This window comes from Dipodomys spectabilis, unplaced genomic scaffold, assembly GCF_019054845.1.
Source record: "Dipodomys spectabilis isolate Male_0828 unplaced genomic scaffold, ASM1905484v1 ptg000179l, whole genome shotgun sequence".
NCBI classification, from domain to species: domain Eukaryota; kingdom Metazoa; phylum Chordata; class Mammalia; order Rodentia; family Heteromyidae; genus Dipodomys; species Dipodomys spectabilis.
The window spans coordinates 13,146,186-13,159,976 of NW_024870856.1; the positions used below are offsets into that span (position 1 = coordinate 13,146,186).

At 57.3% G+C, this 13,791-nt stretch overlaps 1 protein-coding gene across 1 annotated transcript in view; it reads right to left on the minus strand.

The window, feature by feature from the left end:
* The window catches only part of Ahrr (aryl-hydrocarbon receptor repressor), an 89,525-nt gene that overhangs the window by 33,349 nt on the left and 42,385 nt on the right, over positions 1-13,791 (minus strand). The window contains exon 5 of the mRNA XM_042695258.1: positions 3,912-4,009. Within this exon, the coding sequence (XP_042551192.1) occupies positions 3,912-4,009 (98 nt within the window). The remainder of the gene's footprint in view (positions 1-3,911; positions 4,010-13,791) is intronic.

Below are 13,791 nucleotides of genomic sequence, written 5' to 3' on the forward strand. Positions count from 1 at the left end.
GGAGACCCTGGGGAGACACTGCAGGGGAGAGGGGGGGAGATCCTGAGGAGAGACTGCAGGGGAGAGGGGGGGAGGTCCTGAGGAGAGACTGCAGGGGAGAGGGGGGAGGTCCTGGGGAGAGACTGCAGGGGAGAGGGGGGAGACCCTGAGGAGAGACTGCAGGGGAGAGGGGGGAGACCCTGGGGAGAGACTGCAGGGGAGAGGGGGGAGACCCTGGGGAGAGACTGCAGGGGAGAGGGGGGAGATCCTGGGGAGAGACTGCAGGGGAGAGGGGGGAGACCCTGAGGAGAGACTGCAGGGGAGAGGGGGGGAGGTCCTGAGGAGAGACTGCAGGGGAGAGGGGGGAGACCCTGAGGAGAGACTGCAGGGGAGAGGGGGGAGACCCTGGGGAGAGACTGCAGGGGAGAGGGGGGAGACCCTGGGGAGAGACTGCAGGGGAGAGGGGGGGAGGTCCTGAGGAGAGACTGCAGGGGAGAGGGGGGAGGTCCTGGGGAGAGACTGCAGGGGAGAGGGGGGGAGACCCTGGGGAGAGACTGCAGGGGAGAGGGGGAGGTCCTGGGGAGAGACTGCAGGGGAGAGGGGGGAGGTCCTGAGGAGAGACTGCAGGGGAGAGGGGGGAGATCCTGAGGAGAGACTGCAGGGGAGAGGGGGGAGACCCTGAGGAGAGACTGCAGGGGAGAGGGGGGAGACCCTGGGGAGAGACTGCAGGGGAGAGGGGGGAGACCCTGGGGAGAGACTGCAGGGGAGAGGGGGGAGGTCCTGAGGAGAGACTGCAGGGGAGAGGGGGGAGACCCTGGGGAGAGACTGCAGGGGAGAGGGGGGAGACCCTGGGGAGAGACTGCAGGGGAGAGGGGGAGGTCCTGAGGAGAGACTGCAGGGGAGAGGGGGGAGGTCCTGAGGAGAGACTGCAGGGGAGAGGGGTGGGGAGACCCTGGGGAGAGACTGCAGGGGAGAGGGGGGAGACCCTTGGGAGAGACTGCAGGGGAGAGGGGGGAGACCCTCGGGAGAGACTGCAGGGGAGAGGGGTGGGGTCCAGCTTCTGTGAAAGACCTCCACCACAAAGGAGAAGTAGAGAGAATGATTCAAATAACAATAAATTCAATTGCAGCCTGGGGCGGTGGCCCACACCTGTAATCCCAGCTGGTCAGGAGGCTGAGTTTCCTTTTTTTGTTTGTTGGCTGTGAGGCTTGAACTCTGGGCCTGAGTGCTGTCCCTGCGCTCTTCAGCTCAAGGAGAGCGCTCTACCTCCTCGGCCACAGCACCACTTCCGGTTTTCTGGTGGTTCATTGGAGATAAGAGCCTCCTGGACTTTCCTGCTTGGGCTGGCTTTGAACCATGATCCTCAGATCTCAGCCTCCTGAGTAGCTGGGATGACAGGCAGGCCTGAGCTACCAGTGCCCGGCTGGGTGTCCATTTTTTTGCTTCCTGTGTTTGTTTTGTGTGGGACCCTGAGTACCACAGTACCATAAAACAAAACACAAAAAATAACGACAACAAAACACCTATCTCTAGTTATAGATATGAGAATTATATAGTGAAATAAAAGCATCATAGAAGCTGGGTGGCTCACGCCTGTCATCCTAGCTACTCAGGAGGCTGAGATCTGAGGATCACGGTTCAAAGCCTGTCCAGACAGAAAACTCTGTGCAATTCTTATCCCCAATAAACCACCAGAAAACTGGAAGTGGCGCTGTGGCTCAAGTGGTAGAGCGCTAGCTTTGAGCTGAAGAGCTGAGGGACAGCGCCCAGGCCCAGAGTTCAAGCCCCACAACCAACAAAAAGAAAAAAAAAAGAACACCACATAGACACTATAAAATACTTAGGCATAAACCCAACATAAATGGAAGTAATTAGGAGTTCCTAGATGTGAGTTATAAAGTCTTTGCCTACAAAATGATAAACTGACTTTCATCAGAATTAAATACTGACAAATTGATCTTTGTCAGAATAAACATTGATAAATCGATCTTCATCAGAATTAAACACTGACAGACTGATCTTTGTCAGCATTAATCACCTCCCCTGCAGTCTGCCATGCCTGGACAAGGAAAAGAGCACATTTTACAAATCGTTCCACAGGATTTATGAACTGACAAAGGACACGTGTCTAGGATTCATAAAGAATTCTCTGAACTCAGCAGCAGAGACGCAGATGGTCTGCTTGTAGGTGAACAGCTGAGTAAACCCAGCAAATAAGCCATCTGTAAGAAGAGCGATCTGTCTTCTGTAGAGGAAATGCCAGCTGGATTTGCGAGACGCTGAGGACAGAATGTGAGCTGTAGGACTTGCTCGTTCCGGGTGCACCATTGCCTGGCCCCTTGGAATACAGCGCACAGCTTCTCCTAAAGCTGAACATCCCGAGAAACCAGCACCCACACCCGGGCAGCTCCCCAGACGGAAGGCAGGCCGGCCCCAGCTGACCCTGCTGGAGCGAAGGTGGGAGGGGAGGCTCACAGGACCTCTGTGGCTGCAGAGGTCCTCTGCTCTCTCTTCAGGGTAATTCCAGAACAGGTTTGGTTCTTGGAGGCCAGTCCTTTCCCACAGCCACAGTCAGGAAAGGAAAATCCCGCTCACCCTGGCTTTGTCATGGTCAGCCGCGTTAGGAGTGGGAGTGGGAAAGACAGTCCAGCAGGCTCCACGGGTGCCCCATCAAACCCCAGGACAGCTCCACTGACCTCCAGGTCCCGTGCCAGACCTCGAGCTCCACAGGCTGCTCCGTCCTGATCACCCCTGAAGTGTCACAGGCCCAGAGTGAGTGGCTCAGGGAAAGGCCAGCACTCTAAAATCTCAGTGTCCAAGCTGGGCACTGGTGAATCACACCTATACTCCCAGCTACAGGAGGCTGAGATCTGAGGATCACAGTTCAAAGCCAGCCGGGGTAGGAAAGGTCTGTGAGACACTTATCCCAGAAAAAGTGGTACAATTGCTCAAGTGATAGAGTACTGACCTTGAGCCAAAAGAGCTCAGGGAGAGTGCCCAGGCCCAGAGTTCAAGCCTCAGGACTAGAAAATAAATAAATAAACAAAATCCCAGTGATCCTCCAGCCCAGTCCAGTGTGCACTTCCAAAACTGTCCAGTCTGTCTCAGAAGCCAATCCAGCCAAACTCACGTGGAGAAGCTCCACACTGACGTTGGAAAATGGATGGCTTATTATTTTATTAGATTCTCTCATTGATGAACAAAACCAGAAAATGCAGAATAAAGAAAGACACTCAGACTTGCATGTCGGTCCCGCAGCTATGGGCATCTCTCTGTCCCAAACTGTGGGCCTCACCTCCGGGAGTTTGACAACTATCTGCTGACCCGGGACCACGTGGGCCTGACTGCTCCTGAGCACACACAGGAGCCTTTGGCTTTATGTTAACTGAAGGGCTTCCCAGAGGAGAACCGCACGCGAGTGCAGTGCGGGGGTCACTGCCGGGCGCGGGGTCACCGCAGGACACGGGGTCACCGCCAGGCGCGGGGTCACCGCCAGACGTGGGGTCACATCGCCAGGCGCGGGGTCACATCGCCAGGCGTGGGGTCACCGCCAGGCGCGGGGTCACCGCCGGGCACAGGGTCACCACCAGGCGCGGGGTCACCACCAGGCGCGGGGTCACATCGTCAGGCGTGGGGTCACATCGCCAGGCGTGGGGTCACCGCCGGGCACAGGGTCACCGCCAGGCGCGGGGTCACCGCCGGGCACAGGGTCACCACCAGGCGCGGGGTCACCGCCGGGCACAGGGTCACCACCAGGCGCGGGGTCACCACCAGGCGCGGGGTCACATCGCCAGGCGCGGGGTCACCGCCAGGCGTGGGGTCACCGCCGGGCACGGGGTCACCGCCGGGCACGGGGTCACCACCAGGCGTGGGGTCACCACCAGACGCGGGGTCACCGCCAGGTGCGAGGTCACCACCAGGTAGATGCTCACCTCTAACAGCAGCCGCCCCTCCTGCACAGGACACGCTCTGATAGGGCCTTCTCCAGAGGGGAGGGTGTCCGCTGGCCACACACGCGTCTCCCGCAAGGCTGCAGGGAAGAGCAGACAGATGAGTCCCTGCCGTGCTTTCTGGCTTCCCCAGGCTCACCCCAGGGTTCTTGTTGGATGGCGGCCGAGCTGCACGCCCCCCCACCCGCCGCCTCCGGTAACATGCAGGTTCTACCCGGTCTCCACGTACGGCAGGTCAGCCCTGTGAGTGGGGGCCAGGGGGCCGGGAGGAATGAGCCACGCTGGCTGGAAGCGGCTCCCACCTGAGCACCATCTTGCCCAACTCCCTTCCCAGGAAATTCTTGTAGAACCCCAGTCCACTCAGCTTGACAGCTCTGCCCGCGACCATGGCTTTTCCCTGGGCCCTAAGCCCCAGTGCATCCCAGTATGGCACTGGATCCCGGCTGGATAATCAGCCCACCTGTCAGCCCCTCCCAGGCTGGGCCAAAACTGCCTCACAGCACCCCCCCTGCTGTGGGCACAGAGTGTGCACCTGTCTCCCTGACCCAGGAGCGTCCCCCTGACCCAGGAGCGTCCATCCCCCTGACCCAGGAGCATCCCCCTGACCCAGGAGCGTCCATCCCCCTGACCCAGGAGCGTCCATCCCCCTGACCCAGGAGCGTCCATCCCCCTGACCCAGGAGCGTCCCCCTGACCCAGGAGCGTCCATCCCCCTGACCCAGGAGCGTCCATCCCCCTGATCCAGGAGCATCCCCCTGACCCAGGAGCGTCCATCCCCCTGACCCAGGAGCGTCCATCCCCCTGACCCAGGAGCGTCCCCCTGACCCAGGAGCGTCCATCCCCCTGACCCAGGAGCGTCCCCTGACCCAGGAGCGTCCATCCCCCTGACCCAGGAGCGTCCATCCCCCTGCCCCAGGAGCGTCCATCCCCCTGCCCCAGGAGCGTCCCCCTGACCCAGGAGCGACCCTTTGAGCAGCTTCCCGGTGCTTCCCTCAGCCTACCCCCAACTTGGGGTAGCACTTACAGCCCTGGGAGTTAAACAGTCTTTAAAAATTTTTTTTAGGGCTGGCTCAGGGGTAGAGCACTTGCACATGCATGAGGCCCTGGGTTCAATTCCTCAGCACCACATAAGCAGAAAAAAAGCCAAAAGTAGTGTGGTGGCTCAAGTGGTAGAGCACCAGCCTTGATCTGAAGAGCTGAGGGACAGCGCCCAGGCCCAGAGTTCAGGCCCCGTGACCAACAAAGAAAATGTAATTGTTATCATAAGGTGATATACAGAAGGCTTACAGTTACACAAGTCAGGTAAAAAGTACAGTTCTTTCTCAACAATGTCACCTCTTCCCTCATTCTCCCCCAGTTTTTTCCCCTCCCATCCCCATCCACAAGTTGCATAGTTTATTTTCCACATTGTGTCTGAGTACCACTGCTGCATTGGTTCATCCTTTGTCCCTCCATGTCTGTACCCAACCCCATCTTTCCAAAGACAAATAAACAAACAAATAAGACAAAAAGAGAAGAAAGCAAAAACAGCAATATTAAAAACCTATTTCCATTTCCTGGGCCTCACTTGACAGCTGTAAATCTTATCCATCCAGCTGGGTGCTGACCTCAGGGCTCTGCCTGGACCTAACTCCACATCTGCAGCGTTGGTACGTGGGGTTTGTGGAGAACTCTTACCCCAGGCTCCTGAGACAGTCAGGTAAGCGTGTCCTAGCGGAGGGTCCTAGCAAAAGCTGTCCACGTCCTCGGAAGGTGACTACTCTCGTCTTTACCTGGGAGGGAGACCACGCCGGGGAAGCAGGCCCCTTATTTCTGTCTTGCAAAAGTGACCAGTGATTTCAGTGGGCCCTGTTTACTCAAGGAGATGAAATCCTTGATTCTTGTTCTGACTGTGAGGTAGAATGTAAACTAGTGTTATTACACGGGATATGTGAATCTCCCACTTTTGCCCAAAGGAACAAGTGGTAGACTTTCCACCCCCAGGTGGCAGGCCCACGGCCCGGACTTTATCAGACTGCCTGCCCCCAACAACAACCCCAAAGCCCGCCACTCCCTACCCAGGAAGGCTGGGCACAGACAACAAGCCTTCACCAAGGGCCACAGCCCCTGTTCCTAGCCCACCTCATTGAGAGAGGACAAAGTTGCTGAACTGGGCCTGCTGGGAAGAGATAACCCTCTGCAGTCCACCCAGGCTGAGCCGAGTCCCCACGGCAGTCTGAGCTGCACCGTGTGGCAATGTCCCAGGGCCTGTCTGCCCCTCTGCAGACCCTTCCCTGGGTTCTCAGCATCTGGCCATGTGCGGGCCCTGCCCTCCAGAGTGGGCAGCGACAACTCTCACCCAAAGCTGGCCTCTGTGCTGGGCTCCCCGGCCCAGGAGGCCACCTGGGCTGTAGACTCAGCCCCTCCGACGTCTTGAGTAGGGACCAATGACTGAATACGGGAGGCTGCTCTCCACAGCAAGTCCAGAAAATGGCCTCAGGGCTGTGCTGTGGCCTGTGGCCCACATCTCTGCCCTCTCTCTTAGAAGCCATCCTGCCACCACCCTGGACTCCCACAGCTAATGGAACTGGAGTTCTGCTCATGGCACCAAGTGTGGAAGAGACCCATTTCCTTTGCCAGAAAATAGGTCCTTCCTGGGGAAACGTGAGCATTCAAGGCACAAAGGGGCAGAGCAGGCTCCCTGCCCTGCCCCACACCCTCATCCACAGTCTTTGCCACACACTGGGCCTGGTCAGTCTCCTGAGGACGCTGCAGGGGTCGGTGTTCAGTTTTCATTTTAACCTCTCCTGGGGGCAGGCAGCCCCAGCCCTCTGCTCCTGGGAGGAAGAAGCCAGTCTGTCTCTTCATGGGCACAGACTACTAAGGGAATCACCTGGGCTGTAGCTGAGAGGATGCAGTTGAGAGCTAGAGCTTCTGCTCCCCAGTCCTGTCTGGGAGCTCTGGGGACTGGGAGGAGGATGGTCAGGGTCTGGGCTGGCCTGAGCTCTGGGGACTGGGAGGAGGATGGTCAGGGTCTGGGCTGGCCTGAGCTCTGGGACTGGGAGGAGGATGGTCAGGGTCTGGGTTGGCCTGAGCTCTGGACTGGGAGGAGGATGGTCAGCGTCTGGGCTGGCCTGAGCTCTGGACTGGGAGGAGGATGGTCAGGGTCTGGGCTGGCCTGAGCTCTGGACTGGGAGGAGGATGGTCAGGGTCTGGGTTGGCCTGAGCCCTGGGGACTGGGAGGAGGATGGTCAGGGTCTGGGTTGGCCTGAGCTCTGGGACTGGGAGGAGGATGGTCAGGGTCTGGGTTGGCCTGAGCCCTGGGGACTGGGAGAAGGATGGTCAGGGTCTGGGCTGGCCTGAGCTCTGGACTGGGAGGAGGATGGTCAGGGTCTGGGCTGGCCTGAGCTCTGGGACTGGGAGGAGGATGGTCAGGATCTGGGCTGGCCTGAGTCCCTCGGGGGCCATGTGGCCAGGGCAGAGGGAGTTCTGGGCACCCAGCATCCTGGCGCCCAGCACTCCGTGTGGAGGGCTCCTCCTCCACAGGGCCTCCAGGAGCTGAAGGGCCGGCCACTGGTGGGCGGGATCCTACCTCAGGAGCCCAGGGCAGAGGTGCACAGATGCAGACAGGGCCAGCAGAGCCCTCTCCCTGCACCTCTGGCCAGCTCCCTCCTCCCAGCCCTAACTGGCTGTGTGGAAGGGAGGGAGCTGGGGGTGTGGAGCTCCCAGGACCCAGGCAGGGGTGGGGGAGGAGAGCTTGCTGTCACGCACCTCCCTGCACTGTCCACCCTCCTGCGGCACCATCGCGTGCTCCGGCTGCCCACTTCCTCTTGCAGACACCACAGCTCATGTGAGGTCATATTGCGTGCAAAGAGACCCAGGCTGGCTGGCTGGCAGGCACATGACAGGATGGGGTAGCCAACAGCACATGTTCCCAGCCCGCCTCTCCCCCGGCACAGCCTGAAGGGGCCTGGAACAAGGTGCCCTCTGTGCTAGTTAGTGCAGCTAGAGGACAGGTGCCCAAGGCCAGCCCTGCAGCCCCCTGGACCAGGCCTCTGCTCTCCACCATGCAGGCCGAGGTCTGGAAACCTCATGGCCCTCCTCACCCAGAGCTGGGGCCCCAGTGGCAGGAGCTCTAAGTCCCCCTCCCCCTGGCTGGAACCCGCTCGTTAGAAGTGGGCGGGATCCCTTTGCTCTCCAGTCTCCAGCTGGCCCAAGCCCACTCCTGCCCGGCTGTGTCTGCAGTGTCCTGCAGGCCTCTGTAGGGTCTGCCAACACCCCCGCCCCATCCACAAACACAGCCACCTTGAAATTCCCAGGGCCACCTCCACACCCCAACTTGTCACTGGCTTCCTGCAGCCACAGAGAGGCTTGTTTGCAACAGCAGGCATGAAGAGTCAGCGTGAGGATGAGAGCAGGGGAGGTGAAGGCTCTGCTGGCCGGCTTCCCCCTCCCACACACCACGCCTGAGCCCTGCTTCACACCAGCAGGGTGTGCAGTCCTGCGGGGGATGGTCCTGGGGTCACCCGTGCGGTGGGACCCACCCTTTCTGAGCCCTGTGCCTCAGCTCTGCCCAGTGTTCCTGGGACAGACAGGTACTGGGCCATCCCTGCCACGTGTGGGCCAGGGTATGAGGAAGGTGGCGGCCTCAGCCCTGGCTCCCCTGGAGTGGAGCGGCTCCCAGGCGGCCGTCAGCCATCCTTTTCCTAGACAGGACCAAGCCAGCTGCAGCAGAGGTGGTACAGAATTGCAGCAAACTTCCTACATGTTTACAAGATTAGGAAAAGCATATTTCAGATCCTCAATACGCAGAAGTAGGCCCTATTAGAGACAGAGAAGGCTGTAGGAAAGAGAATCGAAGGAGGAGAGACAGACTAAACAGGGCCAGGTGGCATCTGATAACAGGGCAAACACATCCTCTATCATCTTGGGGTGACCAAGAGATCCCAGGCTCTTTTCAGGAGAAAAGCCAAAAATGGAGATGTAGCTCAAGAGGTAAGGTGCTATTCTTGGGCAAAAAAAATCTAAGCAAGAGCACAAGTCCCTGAGTTCATGCCTCAGTACTAACAAGAAGAAAAAGAAAGAAAACAAAATACAAAGAGATATGAACTCACCTTAGTTAGAGTGGCTAGTAGAATGCAACCAATGTTCTATAATAATCACTATGAAAATAATATGAAAGCTCTTTGAAAAACTAAAATTAAGCCAGACACTGGCTACTCAAAAGTCTGAGACCTGAGCAGTGTGGTTCAAAGTCAGCCCAGGCAGGAAGGGTCCAATTAACAAGCAAAAAGCCCAAGTGGCTATGGCATAAGTAGTAGAGCACTCACCTTTAGCAAGAAAGCTCAGGGACGGTGCCCAGACCTGAGTTCAAACCCCAGTATGGCATGGGAAAAAAACCCTAAAATTAGAACTATTACACGATCCTGTGAATTACTCCTGGGCATACTAACAAAGAAAAATCATCATATCAGAGACACCTCCTTCCATGTTCCCAACATGCAATCTACCCAAGTGTTTATTGATGGGTAAATGGAGAAGAAAATGCATGTATAAACATAGTGGAAAACCATTCAGCTGTAAGAAGGTTGAAGTTGTGTCATTTGCAGCAACAAAGATGGAACTAGAATGTGAAGTGAATTAGCACATGTTCGCATTTATTTGCGGAAGCTAAAAGTGTTGCTCACTTAGAAGATGAGAATAGAATAGGAGGTCAGTAGAGGGCAGAAAGGGTAGCGGGAAGAGAGATAATGTATACAAAAGCAGAGTTCAAGGGCTGGGAAGGTGGCTCAGCGGTAGAGTGCTTGCCTAGCATGCATGAAGCCTTGGGTTCAATTCCTCAGTACCTCATACGCAGAAAAAGCCGGAGGTGGTGCTGTCCCTCAAGTGGTAGTGCTAGCTTTAAGCAAAAGAAGATCAGGGACAGTGCCAGCCCTGAGTTCAAGCCCGAGGACTTGCAAACAACAAGAGTTTGAGGTAATTCCAATGTGTAGCACAGTAAAGGGACTGCATTTCAAAATAACCAAAGGAAAAGACTTTGAAGGTCTCCATATAGACAAATGCTGACGTTCGACAAGTTGGAAATGCTCATCCAGGATTTCTTATTGTACACTGTATATGTGCACCAGATTATAATGTTTTATCCTGTCAAGTAAGTAATGGGGTAAATTTATCAACGTTCATGCTGTATGGCTGTATGAACAGATCAGAATAAAATCCCATTGTACACGCTGACCAAAGAAAATTCAGCATAAATATCCCGCTGAAAGCTAAACTTGAGAGGCAGAAAGATCTAAAGAAGCTAGGGTACAAAGCCAGAGCAAGAGGTGAGCTATCTGGGCAGCACCTATGGACTAGGGAGCCCACTCCTCCTGCTCCATGCAGCTCTTCCCCTCCTCCTCCTGCTCCATGCAGCTCTCCCCCTCCTCCTCCTCCTGCTCCATGCAGCTCTCCCCCTCCTCCTCCTGCTCCATGCGGCTCTCCCCCCCTCCTCCTGCTCCATGCAGCTCTCCCCCTCCTCCTCCTCCTGCTCCATGCAGCTCTCCTCCTCCTCCTCCTCCCGCTCCATGCAGCTCTCCCCCTCCTCCTCCTGCTCCATGCAGCTCTCCCCCCTCCTCCTCCTGCTCCATGCAGCTCTCCCCCCTCCTCCTCCTCCTGCTCCATGCGGCTCTCCCCCTCCTCCTCCTGCTCCATGCAGCTCTCCCCCTCCTCCTCCTGCTCCATGCAGCTCTCCCCCCTCCTCCTCCTGCTCCATGCAGCTCTCCCCCTCCTCCTCCTGCTCCATGCAGCTCTCCTCCTCCTCCTGCTCCATGCAGCTCTCCCCTCCTCCTCCTCCCGCTCCATGCAGCTCTCCCCTCCTCCTCCTGCTCCATGCAGCTCTCCCCCTCCTCCTCCTGCTCCATGCAGCTCTCCTCCTCCTCCTCCTCCCGCTCCATGCAGCTCTCCTCCTCCTCCTGCTCCATGCAGCTCTCCTCCCTCCTCCTCCCGCTCCATGCAGCTCTCCCCCTCCTCCTCCCGCTCCATGCAGCTCTCCCCTCCTCCTCCTGCTCCATGCAGCTCTCCTCCTCCTCCTCCTCCCGCTCCATGCAGCTCTCCCCCTTCTCCTCCTGCTCCATGCAGCTCTCCCCTCCTCCTGCTCCATGCAGCTCTCCCCCGCCTCCTCCTGCTCCATGCAGCTCTCCTCCTCCTCCTGCTCCATGCAGCTCTCCCCTCCTCCTCCTCCCACTCCATGCAGCTCTGCCCCTCCTCCTCCTGCTCCATGCAGCTCTCCCCCTCCTCCTCCTGCTCCATGCGGCTCTCCCCCTCCTCCTGCTCCATGCGGCTCTCCCCCTCCTCCTCCTGCTCCATGCGGCTCTCCCCCTCCTCCTCCTGCTCCATGCGGCTCTCCCCCCCTCCTCCTGCTCCATGCAGCTCTCCCCTCCTCCTGCTCCATGCGGCTCTCCCCCTCCTCCTCCTGCTCCATGCGGCTCTCCCCCTCCTCCTCCTCCTGTTCCATGCAGCTCTCCCCTCCTCCTCCTCCTGCTCCATGCGGCTCTCCCCCTCCTCCTCCTGCTCCATGCGGCTCTCCCCCTCCTCCTCCTGCTCCATGCGGCTCTCCCCCCTCCTCCTGCTCCATGCAGTTCTCCCCCTCCTCCTGCTCCATGCAGCTCTCCCCTCCTCCTCCTCCTGTTCCATGCGGCTCTCCCCCTCCTCCTCCTGCTCCATGCAGCTCTCCCCCTCCTCCTCCTGCTCCATGCAGCTCTCCCCCTCCTCCTCCTGCTCCATGCAGCTCTCCCCCCTCCCCGTGTTCGATGCAAGCCCTGCTCAGTCCTGGTGCCCTGGTGGCCACATCCACCACTGCCCACACTTCTCCCAGTGGCCTCTGCTGCTGTCCAGGCCTACATTTGTGACGTGTGCACAAATGCTCATGTTGTCATTGTTATATTTGCCCAGGAAAAGGGCTGCTCTTCTCCATAGCATCTGCTCTAGACTTCCCCTCACCTCCGTTTCCACAGAGGACCCCACATCCCCTCTGGAAGTCTGGGCAAGCATCAGGGCTGCCCAGGTGATGGGCAGTTACCTCCCTTTCTCTGAGGTCCCCTGGCCTACAGACTGCTTCCTGTGCGCTAAACATTACAGTAATGGTGGCAGGGGGTCAAGTGCTAGTTACAGTTCTAGGTCTCGTCACAAAAGGCCCAAGCACCCCTAGTGTGCACACACCTCACAGACATGTGTGCATGCAAGCTGCTGAGACCCGCCAGTGGGCCCTGCCCTTGCAGCCCCTCCCAGGTCCCCCACCCTGGAGACCCCTCACAGACGGCTTGTTCTCCACTCCTGGGCTTGGGTGGTTTGTGTTTGTTTTTAATCTTCTGCTGGTTTATTCTGAGACCATTGCAAACATGAAGGAAGTACAATGTACCCTAGACGCATTTCCCCGAGGCCACACAGCATCACCAACTGAGGCAGCCGCATCTCTAGGCCAGACTTCTGGGCGGACCTGTGGTTCCACCCTCTCCCCAGCCCTTGTCTCTGAAGACCACACACAAGCTAGGTGCCCATTTCCCTCCCTGGGTGTCCTTCACCCTTCTCTATCTGAATGGCCGTGCGGTGTGGCCACTGGAGGCTTAAACCAGCCACAGAAGCCTTGAGCACCACGTGCCTCTGCTTCCCGTTTCTCTTTTCCAATTAGTAGGTATGGTTTCTTGTTGCTGCTGTCAGTTGTGGAGCTTGATCTCAGGGCCTGGGCGTTGTCCCTCAGCTCTTCAGCTCAAGGTGAGCACTCTACCACTTGAGCCATAGCTCCACGTCTGGTTTTCTAGTGGTTTATTGGAAATAAGAGTCTCATGGACCTCCCTGCATCCTACACACACCATCTCCACCATGACATCCTACACATCACCTCCACCATGACATCCTACACATCACCTCCACCATGACATCCTACACATCACCTCCACCATGACATCCTACACATCACCTCCACCATGACATCCTACACACATCACCACCATGACATCCTACACATCACCACCATGACATCCTACACACATCACCACCACCATGACATCCTACACATCACCTCCACCATGACATCCTACACATCACCACCATGACATCCTACACATCACCTCCACCATGACATCCTACACACATCACCTCCACCATGACATCCTACACACATCACCTCCACCATGACATCCTACACATCACCTCCACCATGACATCCTGCACATCACCTCCACCATGACATCCTACACATCACCTCCACCATGACATCCTACACATCACCTCCACCATGACATCCTACACATCACCTCCACCATGACATCCTACACATCACCACCATGACATCCTACACACATCACCTCCACCATGACATCCTACACATCACCTCCACCATGACATCCTACACATCATCTCCACCATGACATCCTACACACATCACCTCCACCATGACATCCTACACACATCACCTCCACCATGACATCCTACACACATCACCACCATGACATCCTACACACATCACCTCCACCATGACATCCTACACATCACCTCCACCATGACATCCTACACATCACCTCCACCATGACATCCTACACATCACCTCCACCATGACATCCTACACACATCACCACCATGACATCCTACACACATCACCTCCACAATGACATCCTACACACATCACCTCCACCATGACATCCTACACATCACCTCCACCATGACATCCTACACATCACCACCATGACATCCTACACACATCACCACCATGACATCCTACACATCACCACCATGACATCCTACATACATCACCACCACCATGACATCCTACACACATCACCACCACCATGACATCCTACACATCACCTCCACCATGACATCCTACACACATCGCCTCCACCATGACA